The sequence below is a fragment of the Epinephelus moara genome, chromosome 16 (genome assembly GCF_006386435.1).
Source record: "Epinephelus moara isolate mb chromosome 16, YSFRI_EMoa_1.0, whole genome shotgun sequence".
NCBI classification, from domain to species: Eukaryota; Metazoa; Chordata; class Actinopteri; order Perciformes; family Serranidae; genus Epinephelus; species Epinephelus moara.
Window position 1 is genome coordinate 13,726,884 of NC_065521.1, and position 23,006 is coordinate 13,749,889.

Sequence of the window (23,006 nt, forward strand, 5' to 3'; positions counted from 1 at the left end):
TCTGCCATTCCCTGGCCAATCTGCAAGTCATTACCAATGCTCCATTAGACAGTACCTCTGCACAGAGCAAACTCATACTGAGATTACTCTGCAGAGTACAAGGCTGCTGCTGCGGTTTGACTTTAGGTATTCATTCCTGATTAAATAGAATGCAGTTCCCACTGATTTATCATTGCAGATAGAAACGTTTGCCATCCTAATAGGAAAATTATAGTTTGCTTAATGGCGCTTAAAGTGGAATACAACTTAATTTTTAAATTCTAGTTTGGTATTTGTATGGCCTTTATGATTGTTTACCACATCTCCAGATGAATACTAAACACATATTAGTGGATATAACTTGTTCAGTGGTAATTACAGCCTTTATGATATTGCAAAGGCTCTTTTTATCCACTTACACTGCAGAAAATGTCTTATAAATATAAAAAATATAAATAGAAAATGTCTTAACAAGTCACCACCTTTTTGTCACACTTAATACAAGTTTTACACCAACAATAATTTTAGCCTCTTGGAACAATGAAATAACACCTATATAATCAATTGAAAGACACCTAAAATCTCCTGTAACTTTTTACTTGCTCTATTAATGAGTGACGCTCTTAACTTTACACTACTTTTTATTTGCTTTGCTCTGGAAAAAACAAGATGTTTAATATGGTGGACAATCGATTTAAAATATGCTGTTGAGGTCAGTGTTGTGGTATCAATGCCACACATGAATATGCTGAAATTAAATCTCATTGTAAACACAGTTTGAAATCCAAATATGTCCTAGAGCATGAGCATTGATGTGGCATGGATTCCAGCTGACAGCTGCATGTTGTCTTTTGATTCACTTTGGCCTGAAAATATGCTTAGAGATTTCAATTATTTTCCTTCAATTAATATGGTGCAATGCCACTGTTCTCGCCCAATTTTTATTGATTAAAGAGCAGCAGGAAACTGCTCAATGGAGGCGCTGACCCCTCACTCATCTCCTTCTTTATTCCGTTAGACTGTAGCTGTCTAATAGTGCAGCGCGGTAGAATTAACACTGTCCGTGTTCCTCAGAGACGCTGCCTCAGGCTCTCATTTTTGTCCACGCACAAAGAATGAGAATATCCTTTATTCAGTTCGGCCCAAACATCCCTAATATCCATAACAGCCTCATTAATACTGGAAAGGTTTTGATTCCAAAATGGCATGTACTCATTTTGACAAGTAGCCGCCACATTCAGTATTCAGTGGTTCATAAATAGGACAAGAGTTGATCCTCTAGAGTGTTGATAATTTGTAAGTGGAGGTTTTAGGCTGCCTGATTCTTCAAACATGTTCCACCAGGAGTATAAAGGATGCTGGGATGCATCTGGAATTATGTGGTTATAGTGTTGAATGCTCTTGAGAGGAAAAAGAAAAGGATTCATAGGTAATATGCACATAAGGGAGTTCCGTAATGTCATGCTGCCATTTTGAATACACAATTAGTTACTTGTAAATTAGAATGAAAAGCCTTTTTAAAAGAAGCTCTATACGATATCCAGAGTGTATCTATGATTTCGAGGTTGTCTGCACACAGCTTCCAAAATGGAGGTGGCAGTTAACAGTGCTAACAGCACAAATAGTGCTAATAACAATGCAACAGTGTTGGAAAAGCTAACAGTGTTATGCTGGGGGGAACTGGATGGTGGGTGCTATGCTTCTGCGATGAAAGAGTCACAGTATTAGCAATAACTGCTGTATGAACACAGGGCAGAGCAGAGCGGTGCCAATTAGCAACCCAGTGGGGCATAAATATATGAAGAGAACTATATATATACTGTATATAGCATTGGATGCAGGGTCCCGCTCATTTATGTGAAAGCCAGTGGCTTATGAAGACAAAAAAGTTTGACTCCTTATAAAACTACACAGATCTTCTGCATCACTGGGCCCACAAAGCAAGCACGCTACAGACTGTGCTGGCTGAGTGGCTAACTGTGATTCAGCTCTTTGTTAATGTGAATGTGGTTGGAGTTATTTGATAGCTCTTGGAGACTATTGAAATGGTATCTGACTTAATGGACAAATCTTTTTACCTCGACTGTGACCCTCAAACATTTTTTTACAGACGCCTCTTTCCTCATTTAAGTCTATGGGAAAAAGTCTTTTTGGGCCCAGTGGCATCATGTGAATGACCCAAAAGTTGTAGTTACACAGTTTGGCCGCTGTGTCAGATTGGCTTCAAAGTTCAGTGCATTTCCTCGGGGTCTGAGTGGGACACACACACACACAGGCAGTCACAGGGAGCCACATGCACTAATATGCATGCTTGGCTGGACCGCTGAACAAAAGTCAGGTTGAAATGCTGCCAGTGACAACATAATCTAAGGAGCTGGAAAGGGTGGGCAAGAGGGGTGGTGGATAGGTCCAACAAACCCTAGACTTTCACCTGGGAGCCTGGTGTTTGCTTCTTCAATGCCAAACCAAGATGTTTTTTATTTAAATTTAACCAGACCTCCCTAAACCTAACCATGTGCTTTTGTTGATGTCCCGGCGTTGGTAGTGCATCCTAAAACATCAACAGCAGACCCAAATGGATACATAGTGCATAATATGTAGGCGCAGAAGGCCACTTGCAAGGCGGCAATATGTGATGACTTGGGATGAGAATGTGTTGACAACACACACAGAGGGAGTGTGACTTCATTCTCTGCTCAGGACACCATTACATCACCATATCCTGTAGTTGTTTGCTGCTATATTAATGTTCAGAATATCATACACAGCTTCTTTAATGCATTTTGAAGGTGTAGGATCTGTTTTGTTTTTTCTGTTAGTGGAGAAGGTGTCAGTTTTCCTTATCGCATCTTTATAGCAGCATGTCCAGAACATTCTGTTGACTCAGATCTGCATCCCACTGAGACTTCCTGCTTTCCTTTCCAGTCACGTCTCAATTTCTTTATTCATATTTTTTTCTCATCTCTAGGAGTGCCCTCAGATCCTGCCCTCCACCCAGATCTATATCCCCGCCGGAGTTATGAGACCAATCACCTTGCTGGCCCAGAACCTGCCCCAGCCGCAATCCGGACAGAGGAACTATGAGTGTATCTTCCACATCCAGGGCAACACGCACAGCGTTCCAGCTCTGAGGTTCAACAGCACCAGCATACAGTGTCAGAAGACCACGGTAAGGCTAAAAAAAAAAACTCAAGCACTCACACATACATGGACACACAAGACGCCACTTAGAAGTTCATTGAAATTACAGCAACCTACAGAGGTGGAATCCCCTACGATGTCTGTTGACTTGATAAATGTGGATTTATGTGTTAGCTAAGGGGCTTGCTATTGACTGATTACCATCTTAGCCAATCCTAATCAAATGTCTCACTGCTTCGACCAACCCCAGCTGTTTAATCTGTCAGCAGGAGCTCAATTCAGGAACAGCCATCCTGGTTTAACCATTCGCAGGCTTTCCAGCTGGTTAGCTGCAGTGCGAGACACAGAGACCAGCATTAATAGACTGGTGTGGCAGAGACTTGAAACCGAGGCGTATGGCCACAGGGTCTGATTGTCGCAAAGCCACTCTCTCTTCATTCCCACGCTTCATTCCTGCCTCTTAGCCCTCAGTCAAACTGTCACCACTAATAGGGAGCGACCATTTCAGCAATGTTAATTTCCTCAGCTCCAATCAGGGCATGAGGCAGAGGGGAGGCATTTTAACGACACCAATTATGACTTACTTAACGAGACATATGATTAACATGCGAGCCGCACGTCGCAGCGCTTGCTCACGGTGATAGGTCCAATAGCAAGTCCTCGCAGTTAAAAGGCAGCAGGAGCCAGTGTGTGGCTTTGGCAGCTTCGCCGACCACCTTTTCTTCAGCCTGTCACACACTTGTCAGGGGCTCCGGGTCATTTAAGCCGGCTGCCGCATTACCGCTGGGCTCGGGAACACATCGCTGATTTGCGGCCACTTGCTGTTTTTGAACTCTGCCCAGTCATCCACTTTCTCCCCTACAAAGGGAAAAGAATGAGCTTCAGCGTTGTGATCCTGGAAGTCGCTCTGCCTCTGATGTTGGATAATGACACGAAAAGTACTTCTGTGGCACATTATTGAAGTTGATTTACAGATCGTTATGATGGCTCCTACAGTTCTTTTGTGTTTTGGAAAGGTAATTTGTGCATATTTAGTCGTTTGTGTCTCTGTAATTGCCTCATGCAAGCGAGTGTTCTTTCAGATTTTGACTTTTTGGGTTGTTACTACGGGTTTTTGTCAGATTTGTCCTCAGTGACCTGACTACTTGAAAGCCTATTGAATAGAGAGTGAGCCGCAAAAACGTAATTGCTGTACATCAAGTTGAATATTTGAATAAATTGGACAAAGTTAAACACACAATCCTTTTCCTAACAGATTTCTAGCTTTTACTATTGAATTAGTCCGTTCACCTTTGGCATTACGACACCAAGGGAAGTCCAGGCTTGCATCAGTGACTTAATAGCCTCAGTGCTTCAAGAAAAATATTGTGTAGATAAACTACATATTGCTTGTACACCATAGTTGTATGTTAATTGTTTTTGTTCAACCTGTGTTGTTTTTTAAGTTTATTCTGAAAGCCTCCCACACCACCAAACACCAGCAGGATATAATATACCCATGTGCAGTTTCCATACCCAGTTTGACTCACTCCAATACATTCATTACTACACCAGTACTACTGCTGAGAGTTGCTGATGCTGGAGGACGGAGACCTTCCTCAGCAAATCTCCAATTCACTGGCAAACTGAATGGATGCACACACACACTTACATATGCACATGCATTCATTTCTTTGTTCCTCGGTGCAAAAAAGTGGCAAATATACAAGCCTCGATACAACTTTGCAGCTGTTTATGAAGCTAGGCTAGACCAAGAGGGCTGGTGTGTGTGTGTGTGTGTGTGTGTGTGTGTGTGTGTGTGTGAGCGTGAGCGTGAGCGCGCACCCACGTGAGCAGATCCATGCAGTGTTGTGAGTGAGTAAGCCTCCTCCTCTCCACCCCCCCTTCCTCTCTCCTCGTCAGGTGGGACTGTGATAGGATCCAATTAAGGGAGCTGTAGATAAAATGATGATGAATTGCAGTGGTGTGGTAGAGTGACGGACACACACAAACACAGACGCACACACACAAGCCTGGCAAACCGCTAAAACGGGGAAAAAGACAAAGAAAGAGAGAGCCAAAGAGGAGGTGAGGGAATTAGGAACAGACAATGACGATGCAACAAAGAGTGCGATGGAGGAGGTAGAAAGAGGGAAGAGAGAATGGGAAGAATGGAGGAAGACAGAGGGGAGGAAGAGAAGACTAAGCTCAGCAAGCAGACTTTGGGAAACAAACAAATGAGGTAGAAACAGATGGAGAGAAAAAATGCGTGGAATATAAAAGATGAGCATGTTTGAAAAAGTGATGCTGAAAGAGAAGAAAATCATGATCCGTGCAAAAGTGAAACTGCTGAGATTAACTAGAACCACAGAGGCTGGAAGGACAGTTGGGACAACAGGGGCGATGTTTTCAGACATGCCTATTCAGTTGTACAGTACAGCACAGAAGTAAGGAAAGTATAGTAATGTCATCGTGTGTCACCTTTCAAGACCTGTTGGTAAGATCTGGGAACATGGCACCCATCTTATAAACTACTGTTCAAGATGCCTTTAAGCAGACAATGAAGAATGTATGACATCACAGCTAAATGTCTGGCTATGTTTGACATTGTCTGTGTTTTTCTTGCTGTTGCAGGCCTATTCCCATACAATATAAGCATCTACTGTTGAATCTTGATTTTTGTTGTGAACCACAGTGAACACACTAAGTTTGAATTCTGCAGATCAATTTGAAATGTCTGCATTGCATGACCTGCGCAACTCTGATAAAAATGAATGCTGACTTTTTGTCCACTATGATGGATTAACAAATCAAGCCACTTTTGAGTCTGCTGTGTGAATTTCATACAGAAAAGGGACACACTACCAATTTTACACCGTATGCTCAATTAACTGAGTGCTGCTCAGCCTGTGAAAACACAGCATTTCTGGAGGGAATTTTCTAAAGTCTGAAAAATTGACATCATTAAAGTTAACTTGGCTCGGGTTTAGAGCCCACAGATATTTAACAGAAACCCTGCAATTCAAAATCGGATGGTGTGGACTTTTAAAGAATAGGTTTTTAGGCAGGGTCTAAAGTAAGACACAGCCAAGATGGATTTGGGGAAGTGTTTTTGGAACTTGACCCTAAGGACTAAAAGTCATTATAACCAAGACTCTGTCCCCCAAGTTTATGGAAGTGCAATACCTGAAGCTGTTTTAAAAGTATGCTTCAAAAGCTGCATTCATCTGTATTGATAGTTTGTTTTTATGCCTCTGTACGAGCAGCATTATGCTTTGGGGTTTTCTGTCCACGGGCACCTACATCCGATTATCGTCAACACAATATCTTAGAAACGCCTCGAGGGAATTTCTTTATATATGGTGTAAACGTCCACTTGGATTCAACGATAAACTGTGACCTCACAGAACATTTTTTTGGCCATAATTTAAGAAACATACACTAACTAGAGAAGTGCATTCAGTAGAGTGCAAGGTGGCTGCAACAGCTGATCGCAGCCACTCTAGACATGGAATTGTCCCTCCAATGCCTCTTACAGTCAACATGGTGTTGAAGATAATGAAGAGGAGTGAGGGGTCAGCAGTCAATGACAATATAAAACAGTTAATAAAACATCGGACATTTTGGACAGACAAGGGTTTACAACTGCAACGTTGCTGGTTCGCATAGACGTACAACCGCAAGGCAGTTATTTTAGTTATTAATTCTGTCTGAGTGTGTGGGCAGGTAGTGTACAGTCCCCCAGGAAGTGTGCCAGGCTTTGAGGCCAATTTTCTGGCGGCCAAACAGTGTAATTACAACTGCTGGGTCTGTCACGTGATGCCCCGTGGCCCAAAAAGACTTTCAATTGTATTACATGGGGAATAAGACATCTGTAAATCAGTGGATACATTTTTCTGAACATCACAACCCCAGTGAAGTGATTTGTTTTACTACCAGGATTCGATCCATAAAGTCCACTAACATTTCATCTAGATGAGCCGCATGATTAAATAATTTTATTCCCATTCAAGTTAACGGAGTGCTAAACTAGAAGTCACTGGCTCGGAAGTTAGACGTTTAGCCACACTTGGCCATGCTTGGCTCCTGTAAGTCTCTAGTGCGCTTGCTCTATGGGCCACACAGTGCACGATCATCACCGATCACGTAATTTCACGCAGTTCCATGCCAGTTCGACCAAAAATAAATTAGTTAAGTAACTTTAAACTGGTTCTCAGCTGGAAACAAAAAGTAGCAACCTGTAGGAACCCTTTTCCTTGACCTGAAGAGTGTCTGTGATGACATCATTGGGTGTGTTATATTCTACAGGCTGGAAAGAGAGGATGGGGAGGTCAAGTGAAGACTCTTGAGAAAAAAAAAAGGAGCATGCTCTCATTGATAGTTGGTCGATGCTTGTTTTTTGTAATTTTATGGAAAAGGGTTATAAGCAACTCTCATAAGAATGAATGGGCCCCCATGTTAACCACTGTATCCAGTTCTCTTAATACATCCATGGTAGTGTATAGTGACCTTTTTTTGCTGAAAACACCTGCCTGCATCTGTAAAAAAAAATAAATAAATAAATAATGACTATTAATAACTACTGCAGTGAGAGCAGTAAGAATGAACCAGAATTGTAAAATTGTGGGCCTTAAATCCAAAACAATGAGCTAAAAGATACTAAAATGTTCCACAGAGCTGAGAGAGCTGCAGAGGTGGATAATAAATCTCTATAGATTTGTCACATCTAAAGACCCCTTGTACATTGTACATTGTCATTTAACACATTTTTATTACTGAATTATTGATTAGTGCAGCTTTAAGAAGCGAAAACTTTATAGCACACTGGTATGATCTTACAGCCCAGGTGTAAATGTTTTTGTAGCCTCCCCTTTTTGGGTAGGTTATTAGGAGTAATAATAATTGTGTTAATTGGAAAAAATGAGAATGAAAGAGTTAATACAGAAGATCAGCACACAAAAGATCTATCTATGATTGAGAACCTGGATACTTGCTACCATTGTATTCAGTATTCTCAGTAGGGATGTGTGTGTATATGTATCACAGCTGGCTGTGACTGGGACAGTAGAGTGTAATAAATCACAGAGAAAATTAGCCAGCAGTAGATGAACACTCATCCGTTCAATCTTTCTGTCTCTTTGTGCATTATTTAGCCCATCGCCAAACACTGAAACATTGAACTTGCATACTCAAATACACCAGGGACCACAGTATGCATGGATGCACCCTGGGACGTTCACAGGAAAACACATGCTGAGGCGCGCGCACACACACAGCTCGCAGGCACACACAGATAGGATCCATGCAAGCTGCGTGGGTACCTACTGGTTTCTTCATGGACAAACACACACATACACACACGTCCTCCCCAGGGGTTTGGAAACCCAACGTGAAGCAGACATATGGAGATTCTCCACATGATCCTCTTCCTAATCATGTGGAGCAGACGGAGACTGTAGCATCAGCAACAACCAGCAACCTGCTTTACATGATTTATTACACTGACACACATAGGCTATCAAACACCGTGTGTGTGTGTGTGTGTGTGTGTGTGTGTGTGTGTGTGTCTATGTGTGTACCTGAGCGAATGAAGTTCCCACTGTAAGTCCATGATTCTGGCATTCTTGTGAGCAGCATAGTAAATTTTAGGAGGATGACAGACTGTGTTTGTTTTTGTGTTCACAGTCCACAAATTGGTCTAGACTTTGCTCAAGTCTAGACCTCACTTTCACAAACATGATACATGTAGCACACATACAGCGTGGCACAGGCAGGGTACACAAGTGCATATCTTTTTCTGCAACACTGACTCCAACAAAATAAGTTGGTATGTCAATAATGATCTTTGCCAAATACTTTTGGAGCTAAGGCAATTGGTACGTAGCTTACTGTACGTTCCATTTGGAGTAATACTCTTAAACTGTGTTCACACAGAGCTCAGTGTGAGTTTTAGAGGCAGCAGGATTGCATACAAAGTCAACTTTCAAGAGGTGAAATTAGTTGGTGACTTCTGGGTTCAGTCAGAGGATGAGCTGCCACACAAAGACACAAAGGCAAAAAACATTAACTGTAAAAAAAAAAAAAAAAAAAAAAAAATAGGCGTAGCCATGGTCATGTCACCCATTGGTTTGTGGACTCCCATTTTGAAGCCTTGAGATTGGCATTTTGGTTGTTGCTATCCAACTTTGGTAGCCAGGAGTGACCATATTTGGACAACAGGGTGGAGATAATCCTAAGTCCAGCTGCTAGCTTTGTTAGCATGGTTTATTTTAATGTATTTTCACGGAATGGTTAGTATGATATCCTACGAAAAATGCATGTACAACATTTCGTATGATATCCTACGAATTAGCGGCCCATGACTGACATTACATCTTTAACATACAGTTACTGCGGTTAGGTTTAGGAAGGGAAACATGGTGAAGATGTACCTTAAAATGACACAAAGTTCATTCATACTTCAAGGTTCCAAACACACGAGTCCAGGGGAAAGTCCTGTGGAAAAGACCCAGTTTTTGTGACCCATCCACCACCCCAGCCTGCCTCCTTACAAGACCACTCAGGCCTGCTTCCTTGTTTACTCCCGTCAGCGTACTAGTCACGTGATCGCAGCCTTTCAAGATATATAGGATATGTACGAATTTGTGTGCATTACTTTTTGTCAGAAAACATACTAACAGTTTGTGAGGACAGTCTGTGTATTTACAGCTGGGGTTAACTGTGATAATGCTAATGCTAATTTTCACTTGTGAAAAACAGGTTTAAAACAATCAATGCAAAGTGTACTTTCTAATGAATACCCGATTCCTTAGAGGGTCTTATAGTACAATTTTGCACAATAAATTATGCATAACTTTAATCCTTAACAACATTTTACGGCTGAGTAATATAAAAATTCATCCCATGTACAGTAATCATGAACGGGGAAATTAGCAACAGAAACCAAATCCATTTATTGTACCAGGCCGTAAACATGTTTATTTCTGCTCTAAAGTTGGGCATTACAACGTGGGGTTCTTTGGGTATTTACTTTCTCTTTGAGCCAGTGTCAAGTGGCCATTTGAGGAACTGCAATTTTTGGTACTTTGCTGTTGGCTTCATTTTTGAGGCCCTGAGACTGCTGCTAGTCCCGTACACTCAGTCGGCATGTCCGTTTCTAGCCAGCTGACAGCTAACATTTAGTTACTACATTGACTGTTTGGGGCAACTGCATAAACTGTCCACTGTTCAAATTTATGCAAATGACCAGAAGAGAAAATTCATTTTGCTTCCTGCTCATTGTAGGGAGGGTGTTTGGGGGGATGGTTTGGTGTACAAGTTCGAGATTACGACACAAGAAGCTGGGGATTGTGGTCTGATGTTGTAGATATGGGCTATAAAAAACTTAATTAATGTTAAGAAAAGATGGAGATTTAGTTAAATATAAAAAATATCAATGCATACTGCAGGCTTCCAGTCTGAAGACACTTTTTAACATCTAACTGAGATAACAGCTTTCTCGAACCTTAACCAAGCACTTTGAGTCGTCTATTATAAACTTTTATCATGCTTCAGTTTCTATGAGCTCATATTGTAGGAGAACAAATACAGTCTGTTGGCAGTTGCACATATTTTCAATCTGAAGGTCTCCTGGTGATGTTGGTGAAAATGCAATCAGGGCAGCATTGCGTTTCGTAGAAAATGCATTTGCTATTGCTAATTAGTTGCACAGACACATGCACGCAGTATATACCTCACTTGCATGCACATGTTCTTTTATGATCGTATTACAGGAAGTCAGTGAGGACAAATAACAGCTAAAAGCACACACTCCTTACTGATGTAACTGAGAAAGAGGCAAGAGCAGAGGAGAGCGACTGAAACGAAGTGCATGGAAAAGCAAAATTAAAGTTTAAGGTGAGATGTGAAGAATTATCATTTACATTGTGATCAATTATTTGAACTGTAACTTTTTTATTCAATGTGAAAACAAAAAGAAGAGAATTCTAAGCAAAATTCTGTTGAACTGAAATGAATTGAACTGAACTGAAATGGGGGACTTGTGTGTGTGTATGTGTATGCTAGCAGTATATTTTTAACACACACTCAGGTATCCGTCAACATGACTAATTACATGAGGGTGACCTGCGCATGGACGCGCACACATATGCACACACAGTCTCAGTTTTTCTACCTTCACCCCCCCTCACAAGCCAGCTGCTCTGTTTTGTTAACATCGGCAGTTTTCAAACGCTCAAGCATGCACACACACACACACACACACACACACACACACAAGCCATATCTATTCATACAATCCATGGGGACATGCAATCCATGGAGACGATTCATGTAGCGAGAGAATAAACGAGTGCAGGAGCAGATAACGAATGAACCTGAGCCAGGCTGGTGTGTTACTGTAATGAGGCCAGGGACGGCTTTGTGCTCACCTTGTAGTTTTTACACCTCCTCCCCTCCCTGTCCTTTTTTCTCCTCGTGTCACCTCGCCTCCCTCTCTCCCTTGTCCCCTCTCATTGCCCCTCCTTCCTAGCTCTGTGTCTCTGTCCTACCTTATCTCCTCCCCGTTTTAAACTGTTCTTCCTTCCACTGTCCTCTACTCTTTTATGTCCCGCTTGCTCTTCTCTCCCTCTTTCTATTAACAGTCCTTTCCTTATGTTGTCATCCCTTACCAGCTCTCATCGCCTCTCCTCTTTTCCCTCCTTGCCCTAATCTCCTCACCTCCTTTCCTAATTCACCTCTCTCACTTTCCACTTATCTGCTCCTTTGCTGTCCTCCACTTGCATCCACCCAACTTTCCTCCACTGTGCCCTCCTCTTTTTCTCCTCTCCTCTCCTCTCCTCTCCTCTCCTCTCCTCGCCTCTCTCTTCCCTAGAGGGGCCTACACTATGAGTTGGCTCAGGTAGATTAATTACATGCAGTGACATGGAGGAGCTGGCCAGAGGCTTCAGTAATGAGTCTGATTACTCATCTCCAGCAGCTCCGGGCGCTCAGGGGAGGGAAGTCAGGACAGCAGGCTAGCAGAGAGGCCGCTCAGTAGGGGGCGAGCAACTTTTACCCACAGGGTTCCACCGATGCAGAGTTTTTTAACAGCATTGGTGCCACCACTTTTAGATCAAAGCTGTACCAAGTGTCAGTGACATGGCGATAGTCAATAGCTGTTCAATATGTTTAACAAAAATCACCCAAGTGGAAATATGTCAACCCGAAATTGACTGTTTTTTGAGGTTGAAGCAATAACCAATCACACACATGTGCATAGCTGTAATCAATTAAACTGCAGGCCAGCAGGACAAAATCCTAACATCTAATCACCAGTAGACCAGAGGAATGTCTAGTATGGAAGAAATCCTACATGGGGGCCAAAGGGGTAACCCAGAGTGGGATGGCTGAGAGACAACAACAATTAAATGCAGAGAATGTGGAAAACATGAGCATGGATAATAAATCACAAAACAAAAGATAGCAACAGTTTCTCATTCAGTCTAGAGTTTTAAAAATAAGATGATTTAACGTGAAGTTTCTAAATGCTTTCAGCCGGTGAGTCAAAGGCTACGTTCACATTGTAAGCCTTAGTGCTCAGTTACAATTGCTCCGATCTGATTTTTTTTTTTTTGGTTGGCTCTTCACGTTGATTTTTACATGTGGCTGCTATTAGACTCAGGATTCTGGTCCCCAACTGACCTGCAAAAGAGCAATAACAAAAATGTAGCACGCTGTCATACAGAGGTAAACATGGAGGCTACGGCAGTCAGCGTTTACATTTTCATTGATGAGTTGATGTGCATTGGGAGCCAGCAAATTCGTAAGCAGACAACAACAAGGATGACGAGAAAGAGACTGATTTTTAATCGTAGCTTGTTGCAGAACTAGAGCTGCTACATATATACAGATGTGTGTGGATGCACAGTCAGATCCAAAAGAGGTGGGATCGCAACGTGAACAGCTTCACTGAAACAGATTTCATCCAAATTTCAGGATGTCAAGGGCTGTCCATCGCAGCTGTCTTCCATGTTTGTATTCACAGGTTGATTCCCGCCAGTGCAGAACTGTGATGAATGTCAATGTAGGGTGACGTAAAAGTGGCAAGAATTCTGATATGACTGCTCACACAAAGGTTGCACTGCAAAAAATTCAGACCATCTGCCATCTGGTTAAGGACCAAAAGACATTTTTTCATATCAGAATTGAAAAAATCAGGTTCCACAGGATTTGCGCTCCTCACTCTCAGATCTGAGTCAAAAAAAGTAAGATATTTTGGCTACTTTTGGGGAAACAGGAATTTCGAATGATTTTTTTTTTTTTTTTTTTTTTTTAATTATTTTCATGGTTAGACATATGACATCATCTTTGGAAATGTGTCCTTGTTAGCTACAGTTAAATTACAACTCATCACATGTCAGTATATTAGTTGAATGCCCTCCCAGTTTCCTTCTGGAGCTCCAGAGACACATCAGGTAGAGTACAGTGTAATCATATTTACTTTCACACACACATGGCCAGATAAATTCTCAAGGGTAAAGGCTGTAAATGAGCAGACCACACCATCTGATGTACAGTAACTATCTGCTGAGGGAAACGCAGGGGAAAAAAATTACAGACTTTAGTGTTTAAGAGTTTGCTACAGCTGTCACCACCTCCACATCATTTACATGAAATGGTGACATGTCATTTGAAACAAGCTATAAACAGCCAAACAAGTGAAACATTCTGCCATCATGGTGAGATAAATATGCCTTGTTTCCTGTGGCAATTTAAGTTCTGAAACAAGATATTTTAATATTTGTCTTGTTAGTACTCACTACACTGTATTAAATGTATTTAAGCACTTTTACTTTCCTCACTCCTCCCCTCGAAGCATCACAGACTGAGATAGTCATCACTCAATATTCAAACACAGATCATTTAAAATGTTGCCGTCTGGTAAAGACAGGTTCAAGTTGAGGTAATGTTCCATAATTAGATATACTTTCATGCCACAGTTCTAATCATGATGTCTGAGTATCTGTCATTTTTCAAAAGGTGATTGTCTAGCTGAGACAGAAACGTAGAGCTTTGTTCCAAAATTAGACTTCTGTCCATCAAAAGACTTAAAGCGTACTTCCATTGAAAAGATCCCCAGAGAAGATAGCACGACACTGTTGATAAGAACTTCAGGGGAAGCTTTTGTGGATGAGTGAACATGATTCATGGAATGACCCTGACCTCTTAACACCGTTTTACGTGGTGGTGGCTCGTAAAGTGTTCAGTTATGTGGTGGCAGCATGGTTGAGTTTCGGTACCAAGACTTCTTGGTTAGGTTTAGAAAAAGACTGTGGCCTCTGGTAAAATAACCAAGTTTTTTACTTACAGCTCTAAAGTATGTGTGTAAAGTGTAAAGTATGTGGTAAAGTGAACTACGTAAAGAACATAAGTACATATAATTTAAATAAGCAAATGTTTACTTTTAGTTTAAGATGGGACAGGAATAGCGAGCTCCTGGGTGAAAGTCCAGTGTTATGTTAAACCCATACACCAATCGACCACCGCCCTATACAGACTTTCTCTTTTTTTCTACCAATTAGATTATAACGTTAACCACCATGACATGTGTCCACCATGACAAAGGATCCAGATTGACTTTTGATAGTCATTGTTTCTATAGTGCCAGCACATATTTTAACACATTACATGCTGGCACTACATAATGCGATATTAAGAGGTCATGGCCATTTCATATATTTCTATGAGACCTGGAAGCCCGTACTTCTAAATTTCATTAAATGAGAATTTCTGAGGTCAGAGTGGAGCAATAACTGGTCACTGACAAGACCAGTATGATGCATTATTAAAGTGTGATCTTAAAGAGATGCTCAACTGAATGTCCCCCTTATGTAGCGTCAGTATTTTTTTTGATAAGGTTTTAGCTACACTCACAGCATGGCTATAGATGGCAAGTTTAGTTGATCAGTTGATCCGTTGATCCACCACTTTAGTCCACACCAAAATAGCTCAGTGATTGTTGGATCCATTGAAATACACAAAATTTGGTACACGTTCATGGTCCCAGATGAAGAAGTGACTGACTTTAGTGATCCCCTGACTTTTCTTGTGGCCATGGGGTTGGCTTTTTTTGTCTTTGAGTAAAATGTGTTGACCACTATTGGGCTGAGCATCACACCGTTTGATACATGCAAAACTTATGTGACTCCCATCAGCCTCAGCTGTACCTTGTGTTTAGTGCTTATTTGCAAACGTTAGCATGCTAACATGAAAAACTAAGATGCTCAACATGGTACACATAACATCAGAATATAAACATTGTGACTGTAAGCATGTTAGCTGCAGTATCTTTGTCTTGTTACGTCTCTTTTTTTATAATGAAAAAACCTACAAGATGCAATTTGGATCTTTTGGAAAGTTTGAAACTTTAAAGTTCCATGTGACACCTGCGGTTTAAGTGGTGGCTCAGTTCTAAAGAGGTTTTAGCTTAACTTGTCTTTTCTCCTAAAATCCCTCGTCTGCTACTTGTATCTCCCTCTGCTGCTTCTCCTCTCCTGAATTTTTTCCTTATCTTTTCCTTATTTTCAACAGTAAATTGGCCTAAAACTTGTCTTTTTACTTCAAAGTGTCCGCAGGAAGCGAGTTAGACAGCGGGTGATGCTCAGTGTGACTGGGTGGCACGGTGTCGCAGTGTCACAGTGTGGTTTGTGTCGGCGTTTTAAACCATGTGACAGTATGAATAAAGCATGATGTGGCGGGCAGCAGGGTGGGCAGGGACTGACAAGAGAACAAGCTCGCCCAGTGTTTTGGTGACGGCAGACAAGTCGAAACCCTTAAAGTTTAATGGGGGCCACGCCGCAGAGAGAGGAGTATGTGGGTATGTGTGTGTGTGTAGGTCCTGTGGTTTTACTGGGGCTGGAGGCTGCCATACACAAGCCTTTAAACAGTGGGACGTAATCACGATGCTAATAAAGTCAACAGCCTACCTCATGTGTGATGGATCAGGGTCATACTGAACTAGTGGGAAGGGAATAAGACCAATCAGCTTTTTCTTTGTGGCAAAAGGGTGTTTGGGTTGAATCCCTGTGCTCTGGAGCTGCTGACCTCCCAGAATCCTGTGGTTTCAATGGTTTCAATCCTCTCAGCTTCTTAACTGTCTCAAGAGATCCAGACATCCCACATTCCTCCTTCAGTGGCTGCTTACAATGTCTCCTTTTTCCTCTCTATCCTCGTGTTTATGTTCCTCTTCGTCTTCCATTCCTCGCTTTATTTCTTTGCCTTCTCCTCAAGGCTGTGGGATGAACTGAACGCATTACTGATCTAAAGAACACCAGGTTTTGCTTTGATAAAGGTTTAAATGTAGCTTATCTACTTTGCTAGTATATAGGCAGCCCATGCAGTTCATTATTTTTAAGGAGGCCCACCCTTTTACTCTATTAGCACCCAGCTTTACAGTTTCTATGTCTGCAAATCTGTGCTACAGCCTTGCAAAAGAAGTGATAAAGATTAATGCTACTGCTATAAAGCTTTTAGTCAGGTAAAGGACTGTGGGCACTTTGTACCTCAGGATGGGTTTGGATGACGTAGTGTAAACCAAATGATGTCAGAGTATCTATGAATCAAATGCAACTCAGAGCACTTGGTTAGGGAAAGATCATGGTCCTGGTAAAATATACAATGCTGATTTGAAGCCTGAGACAGGACATGTAGACTCATTCAATATTTGACTAAAATCACAGTATTTCTCTTACCCTAACCTTAAGTTTGTTAAGTGTCACAGTAACCAAAATAACGGTGTCCCACTGAAGCAGATGCTTGTTCAGACATCAGAAAAATCTGGTTGGACTCACTCAGTGTTAAAGCTGTAAATTAGTTTTGGCCGCTTAAACATCATGCGAATCTTCACCCAAAAAGTGGCACATCAGTGATGTTCATCCAGATGAATTAAAATATGTGTTTTGGATGACACAAGACAACAAACAATGTTGTCCTACATTGCCAGATCAGAAGATGCTCACATGAGAGCTCCAGTGTTGAATTCCTGTGCTCCTGTGCTCAGATTTACTTTCCTCTTAATGACTTTGTAATCCAAGGTCATCACAGTTAATGAATTTTAAAAAAAAAATAAAAAAAAAAGTTGCCAAAACATAATCCAGAAAACAATTATGTTAATGGCAGGCCCCCAGGAGCAGCGCTTCAAATTCGACGTAGTGGCCAGACGGTGTAATAACAACTTCTTATTTCCTCACATGATGTCAGTGGGCCCATAAGACATTTTCCCATTGACATACATTGTGAAAGAGATATATATTTTTTATGCACATCAACTTCCTAATAAAAACACTTTAATAGCCCTTACTGAAAAATAATTATGTCCTAAAAGTTGTAAAATTCACTATCAGCCTGATCCAGAGTTATTATGAATTGTCATTGATCATGTGAGTGAGCTTGAGGCACAGTCGTTGAGAGGCGGGGTTAAAGGAAATGCTAGCAACCTTGCTCTTTGGGCCAATGGATGCACAACATCGGGAGTAGGTATAGCTGCGGCTACGTCACCCGCCCACCAGCTACTGTACATGACTCGCCCACCGTACCTAAACGTCCATGATCAGCCCCCTTCGCTCCTTGGTCTGGAAGTGGAAGCCTTGAAGAAAATGCTAAGTTAGCATTTAACTAGCTATGAAGTGAAAGGTTAAAGAGAGGTTAAGGTATGGGTAAGGGTAAGGCTAACATCTTGTTACTTACAAGGTCAATCACATCTTCATGTGTAACTAAATATTACGTTTATTATTGATACATTTGGCATCATATTTATTCACTACAATGTTGTCTTTTTGCAGGGTTCCAATAACAGTTGTGTTGTTGAGTTTGTCTTGGTGGGCACACTTTGTAGGGGAGTGTGTGGCTGCAGCTACACATAGCTCGAAAATCTGGGTAATTTTATACCCGAAAATTGAATTTTGTTTTGGCTTTATGCACCACTGACCAACTTTCGTAGGAATAAAAGGTGCCTTGTTGCCAATGCTGTATCCAGTTCTCTTTATACATAGATGGTCAAAGCAAATTAATGTTTTTTGTTTGTTTGTTTAATGTGGTTTGTTTGACTAACAACTGCCCAACTTCAAAGTCTGCCATAAACAACACACAGAATAACATCATTAAGCATGTTATTCACTCTTGTTATGTGATTGGTATTTGAGTCATGGTAGTGAATCAGAGTAGAGTGGAGAAAAGTTTCTGACTGTATCATAAGTGTGTGTGTGTGTGTGTGTGTCTGTCTCAGGCCCCATTGCCCATATGGGATGGTCGAGTCCCGTCTATCAAATCCAGTGTGTCAGGGAGCAAATTGGAAATGCCAATTTCACTTTACACTGCTCCGCATCTTATCTCTCCCTTACCCTCATCCCACCACTTAGCTCATGCGTAAATGAATAAGGTCCTCTGACACGTCTACCACTGTCTGATTTCTGTCTGCTTTCACCTCTCTGACCACCTCTCCTCCACCTCCTCCCCTTCTTCTTCGCTCCTCTTCTCCCCCTCCATCCTACCTCATCTCCTCTCTTCCCTTCCCATTCCTGTCTCCATCCTTCCCTGCCCATTCAGCTGTAACCCATCTGTTATTTCACCATGTGTATTTATGAAATATGTCTGTTTTGGTGAATATGGATTTATGCATGTGTGCATGCTCGGGCTGTATCGCTGTCTGCTATGAACAAGCCGGGGCGAATGGCTATGCAAATGAAACAGTATCTCGTACAATTCCCAATTTGCATTGAATCCATTATAAATCAACAATTTCTCACACACGCCTTGTCTCTCTATTTCTCCGTCTGTCTCAGTATGACTACGAGGGCAGTGACATCAGTGACCTACCAGTCGACCTCTCCGTGGTGTGGAATGGCAACTTCGTCATTGACAACCCATTCAACATTCAAGGTAGGTCTTTTTTCTCTCTCTCTCAGTGTAACTGTCCCTTCGCTCGACTCTCATTTTGGTGGAGCATTGTTGCTTGGCAGAAAAATGTTAATCGGCCCCGCTTGTTTATCTGTCTGAAATGATTTTCTGCAAAGCAACAATGTCGTGCAGCTTTTTTCCCCTCAATGAAAAATCTGTAATTTCATTTTTGACAGCCATCAGGGAGAAAGGTGAAAGTGTACCATCCGTTTGGGAAAACACTATTCTTGTCTTGGGGATAAAAGAGAGGCAGAAGGAGTGATTGATGGATGGAGATGATAACAAACAAACATCCAACAAAGAAATTAATAGGGATGGATGTTAGAGAGGAAGATAAACAAATGGTGAAACCAATAGGCAGAAGACAGGATGAAGGGGAAGAGCGATGGGTGGATGACAGGTTGATAAATGCAGCATGTAATGGCGGGGGGTAGATGAGAATAAAGGAATTGATAAAGAAAAACAGAGAGCGACATGGAGGGATGGCATTTATTATTTTTAATCGCTATTTGTGCATGAAGTGGAAAACAATTACCAATTCCAAATTCTTTATCAAGTGTAATATATTGGGTGGTGAAAGCTAATGATTTTAGACGTCCCATTACACAAGATAATATAAGTCTTGCTCTCAAGTGTGTCGTACAGTCTTTTGCTCTGAATTTGCATGTCTAGAGTCAGATTAACTAACCCTTGCTACTATATTCCCTTCTGGTTTTTTTGTTTTTTTTTAATTCTATTCACCATTCAATTCAGTCAGTAGATGACACACATGCACGTTTTAATCTAACTTCCTTTGTGTTCTATCTGACCTCATTTTGATAAATGTCAGACGCGGTTCTTTTTGCAGATTGCTTGGAAATTAGTTGCTTATCAGTCATGGCCTAATTCTTCTGCCTGTGTTATTTTGTTTAAAATGTACCCCTTTAATATTTTCAGTGTGTCTGTTTGGAAAGATCCGCTCTGTGGGATTAAATATCCTCAGTTTAGCATGTGCTGAGGAATATTTTAGCTGCCACACCAAAATGAATAAACATATTCTGGTGCAATCAAGTAGATGCATCCTATACTGTCCTTTGGAATAGGTTAGGATGACTTTTCCTAATCAGGTAAGTACTCAACAGAGTAATGCAGGCTTATATTTGATAAAAAAGAATTCAATATTTAGCATTTTAGCCTCAAACATTAATCAATAAATATATTTACTACTGTTTATACTACTTTTATTAGAAAAAGGACAGTTGTTTATTTGTAAGTCCGTTTAATTTATGTTAGCATAGTCATCTTCACACACAATCTGTAAACAGATCGACAATCCGTGTGTAAATGTGTCATCTGTTATATAAAACTCCTTCCACAAATATAAAAAGATTTAGAAACTCAGAAAACTGTTAAAAAATATATGTAAATACGTAAATTAATTTAGAAATAAATGAAAAGCATTTGTGAATATCTTTCTAATATTTAAAACATTTAAATAGGCATTTGTGAATCCACATTTTATTAATGGATTGAAAAAGCATTTGTGGATCTCAGTTCTAAGCTTTTGGATTTGAATTTTACACACACACACACACACACACACAGTTTTGAGACAAACTTTGAGCTAGATTATATAATGTTACATAAAACAAATAAACACACACTCATACTCACTAGGCTGTATAAACATAATAAAATAATGAATACTTTACTTTAAAAAGAAAAAAAACAGCTTATAGAAAAATTGTGTGCTCTTCCTTTGAAATGCCAAAATGACGTCATCAGCAGTTAATCATGTTCTATCCAAAATTACCAAATGATGCAGGGAGATTTCCGTTCGGACTGGTGGAAAGTTTGGTTTCAATTGTAAGTGCTTCATGTGGATAAGTTACGGAAGGTGCTTTTATACCAAATGCTTTGAGACCAACTCTGGTGGCATTTTCACACTGGTTTGAAAGTTGTTATTCCAACTTGAGCTTCAGACAACTTGACAGAGATTGCTTGGTCTCAGTCTGCTTCCAAGTAAATCCCAGCAATTACCTGTTAACTTCTCTTCCGCTGCACCATGCAGTGCTGATGATTCAGGGTGATGGTCCTCCAAATTGTCCTAAAGGAGTCCATGTCAGTCCATATAACTTCATGATTGCCCCTTTCCCATGAATATAAACACCTACTAGAACTCAAAAGTAACAATCTATCATTGTAGCCATGCTCAGTGGTGTGGCTGTATGGATGGCAATGTTAGTTCACCTCTTTGGTCCAGACTAAAATACCTCACAAACTGTTTAATGTTTCCCAAAGAAGTTTGTACAGACATGTTTCCCAGAGGATGGATCATATTGACTTTGGTAACCTGCTGACTTTTCATCTAGCACCATACTCAGGTCAGATTTTTTGTATTCGTCTAATACTTTACAATACTGTGTTTAGTTCTAAATGGAAAGAAATAGCGTGCGAAGATGCTTCAATAAAATGTTGACTGTGTGAAACGATATACCTGTAAGACATTTAGTGCTGTCATTGTGAGCCTGCGAAACTGACTGAATGTCTAGTTAAAGTAAAGCAATGACTGACCACAGAGAAGATACAACTTTTTCCTTGTTAACATGATCACTTATTTATAATATGAAAACCAAACGTTAGCTGAGAGTGAATTTAATCTGCCAATGTGATATCTACCTAAAATGGAAAGAATTTCTGTCTGCCTGTCTGACTATCCTTTGATTTTCGCATCCACCTTTCATTCGATCAATGTCACACTGTCACACAGATGCATTGCAGAGGACCCAGGAACGTGCAGTGTCTAGTTTGAGCTCTTGAGATGTATGGGATATAAAACAGATGAAGAAAGAGAGACTGGAGATGTCACATTGTAGCAAACTTAAATATTTCAAGTGTCAGCATTGTAACTTTCAAAATTAACACTTGTGTTCCTGGAAACAGCCAGGCTTTGACTTTATTGAGGCCATTAAATGTTTGTCAATGTTGTCCGGTGGCACTGCTCCGTTATGTCCGTATCCCTAAGTTTTCAGACAACATGCACAGTTACTGATGAAATGACTACAGAGTAAAGACAGAAGGTGCCGCTCGTCTCTGTCTCCATATCTAATAAATGAGTCTTAAAGATCAATTTTCGCAGTTTAGAAGCTTGGACCAAAAAGCAGGATTTTAGTTATTTGAATAATAAAACCTATAACAGGTATTGTGACATCAGTCCATGCTCCAGATATGAGTGCTGTTTTACCGCAGAGTTATCCAGCTAACTCTTGAAACAGACGCCAGGGATGTGCCACAGTGAGTGCTTTGCATGTGACAGCAATGACGCTGACAATTTGGGGGTGTGAAATCCAATGATCTTAGTGGCGCTTGTGTGAGAACTTGACAAGTTTGTCCCTGTTGTTCTGACTATGAGTAAGCAGTGCTTGCAACTTGACTTTCTAGGTGGCAGAGAATTTATGCAGGCAACACCCAAAGCCGGTGGTGTGTTCCTCACAATAAGCCAAAGACTGAAACAGCTGGATAGGTTATGGATGATTAATAAGTTTGAATTAACAATCCTATCAACCCCCCATAGATAAATGATTGTGCTAAAGCCTCACACAATACCTATTATGATTTTGTGTTCAATGCAATGCTGAGTGTTAAAGGTCTAAAACTCCTTAAAAACATGCATTATAAAAGTGTCCTCACTCATACAAATCTCATAAAGACCTTCTCCTCCTTTTTCTCTCCATCCTCTATTAATCCCTCTCAGCTCCATCCCTGTCTTTTTCTCTCTGAATTGGAGCTGTATTATCCGTCTGAGGCCGAGCCGCTCGGCGCTGGCCCAGCTTTGCCCCGGTGTAAAGTGGAGATGTTAATGTTAATTAAATCATTCATTTGGTTCAGATTAATTAGCGTTGCGCTACTTTTAAGCTGAGCCGTGGCTAATCAGATTAGGCCCGAGCGGAGGGCCGAGGCGGGCAGATGGATGCAAAAGAAGCTCGCTTTGAAGT

General features: G+C 40.9%; 1 protein-coding gene across 1 annotated transcript in view; it reads left to right on the forward strand.

Annotated features, from left to right (window-relative positions):
- LOC126402426 (plexin-A1-like) overlaps positions 1 to 23,006 on the forward strand; it is a 354,576-nt gene that overhangs the window by 239,111 nt on the left and 92,459 nt on the right. Inside the window, exons 10-11 of the mRNA XM_050064404.1 lie at positions 2,948 to 3,148; positions 18,918 to 19,014. Of these exons, the coding sequence (XP_049920361.1) occupies positions 2,948 to 3,148; positions 18,918 to 19,014 (298 nt within the window). The remainder of the gene's footprint in view (positions 1 to 2,947; positions 3,149 to 18,917; positions 19,015 to 23,006) is intronic.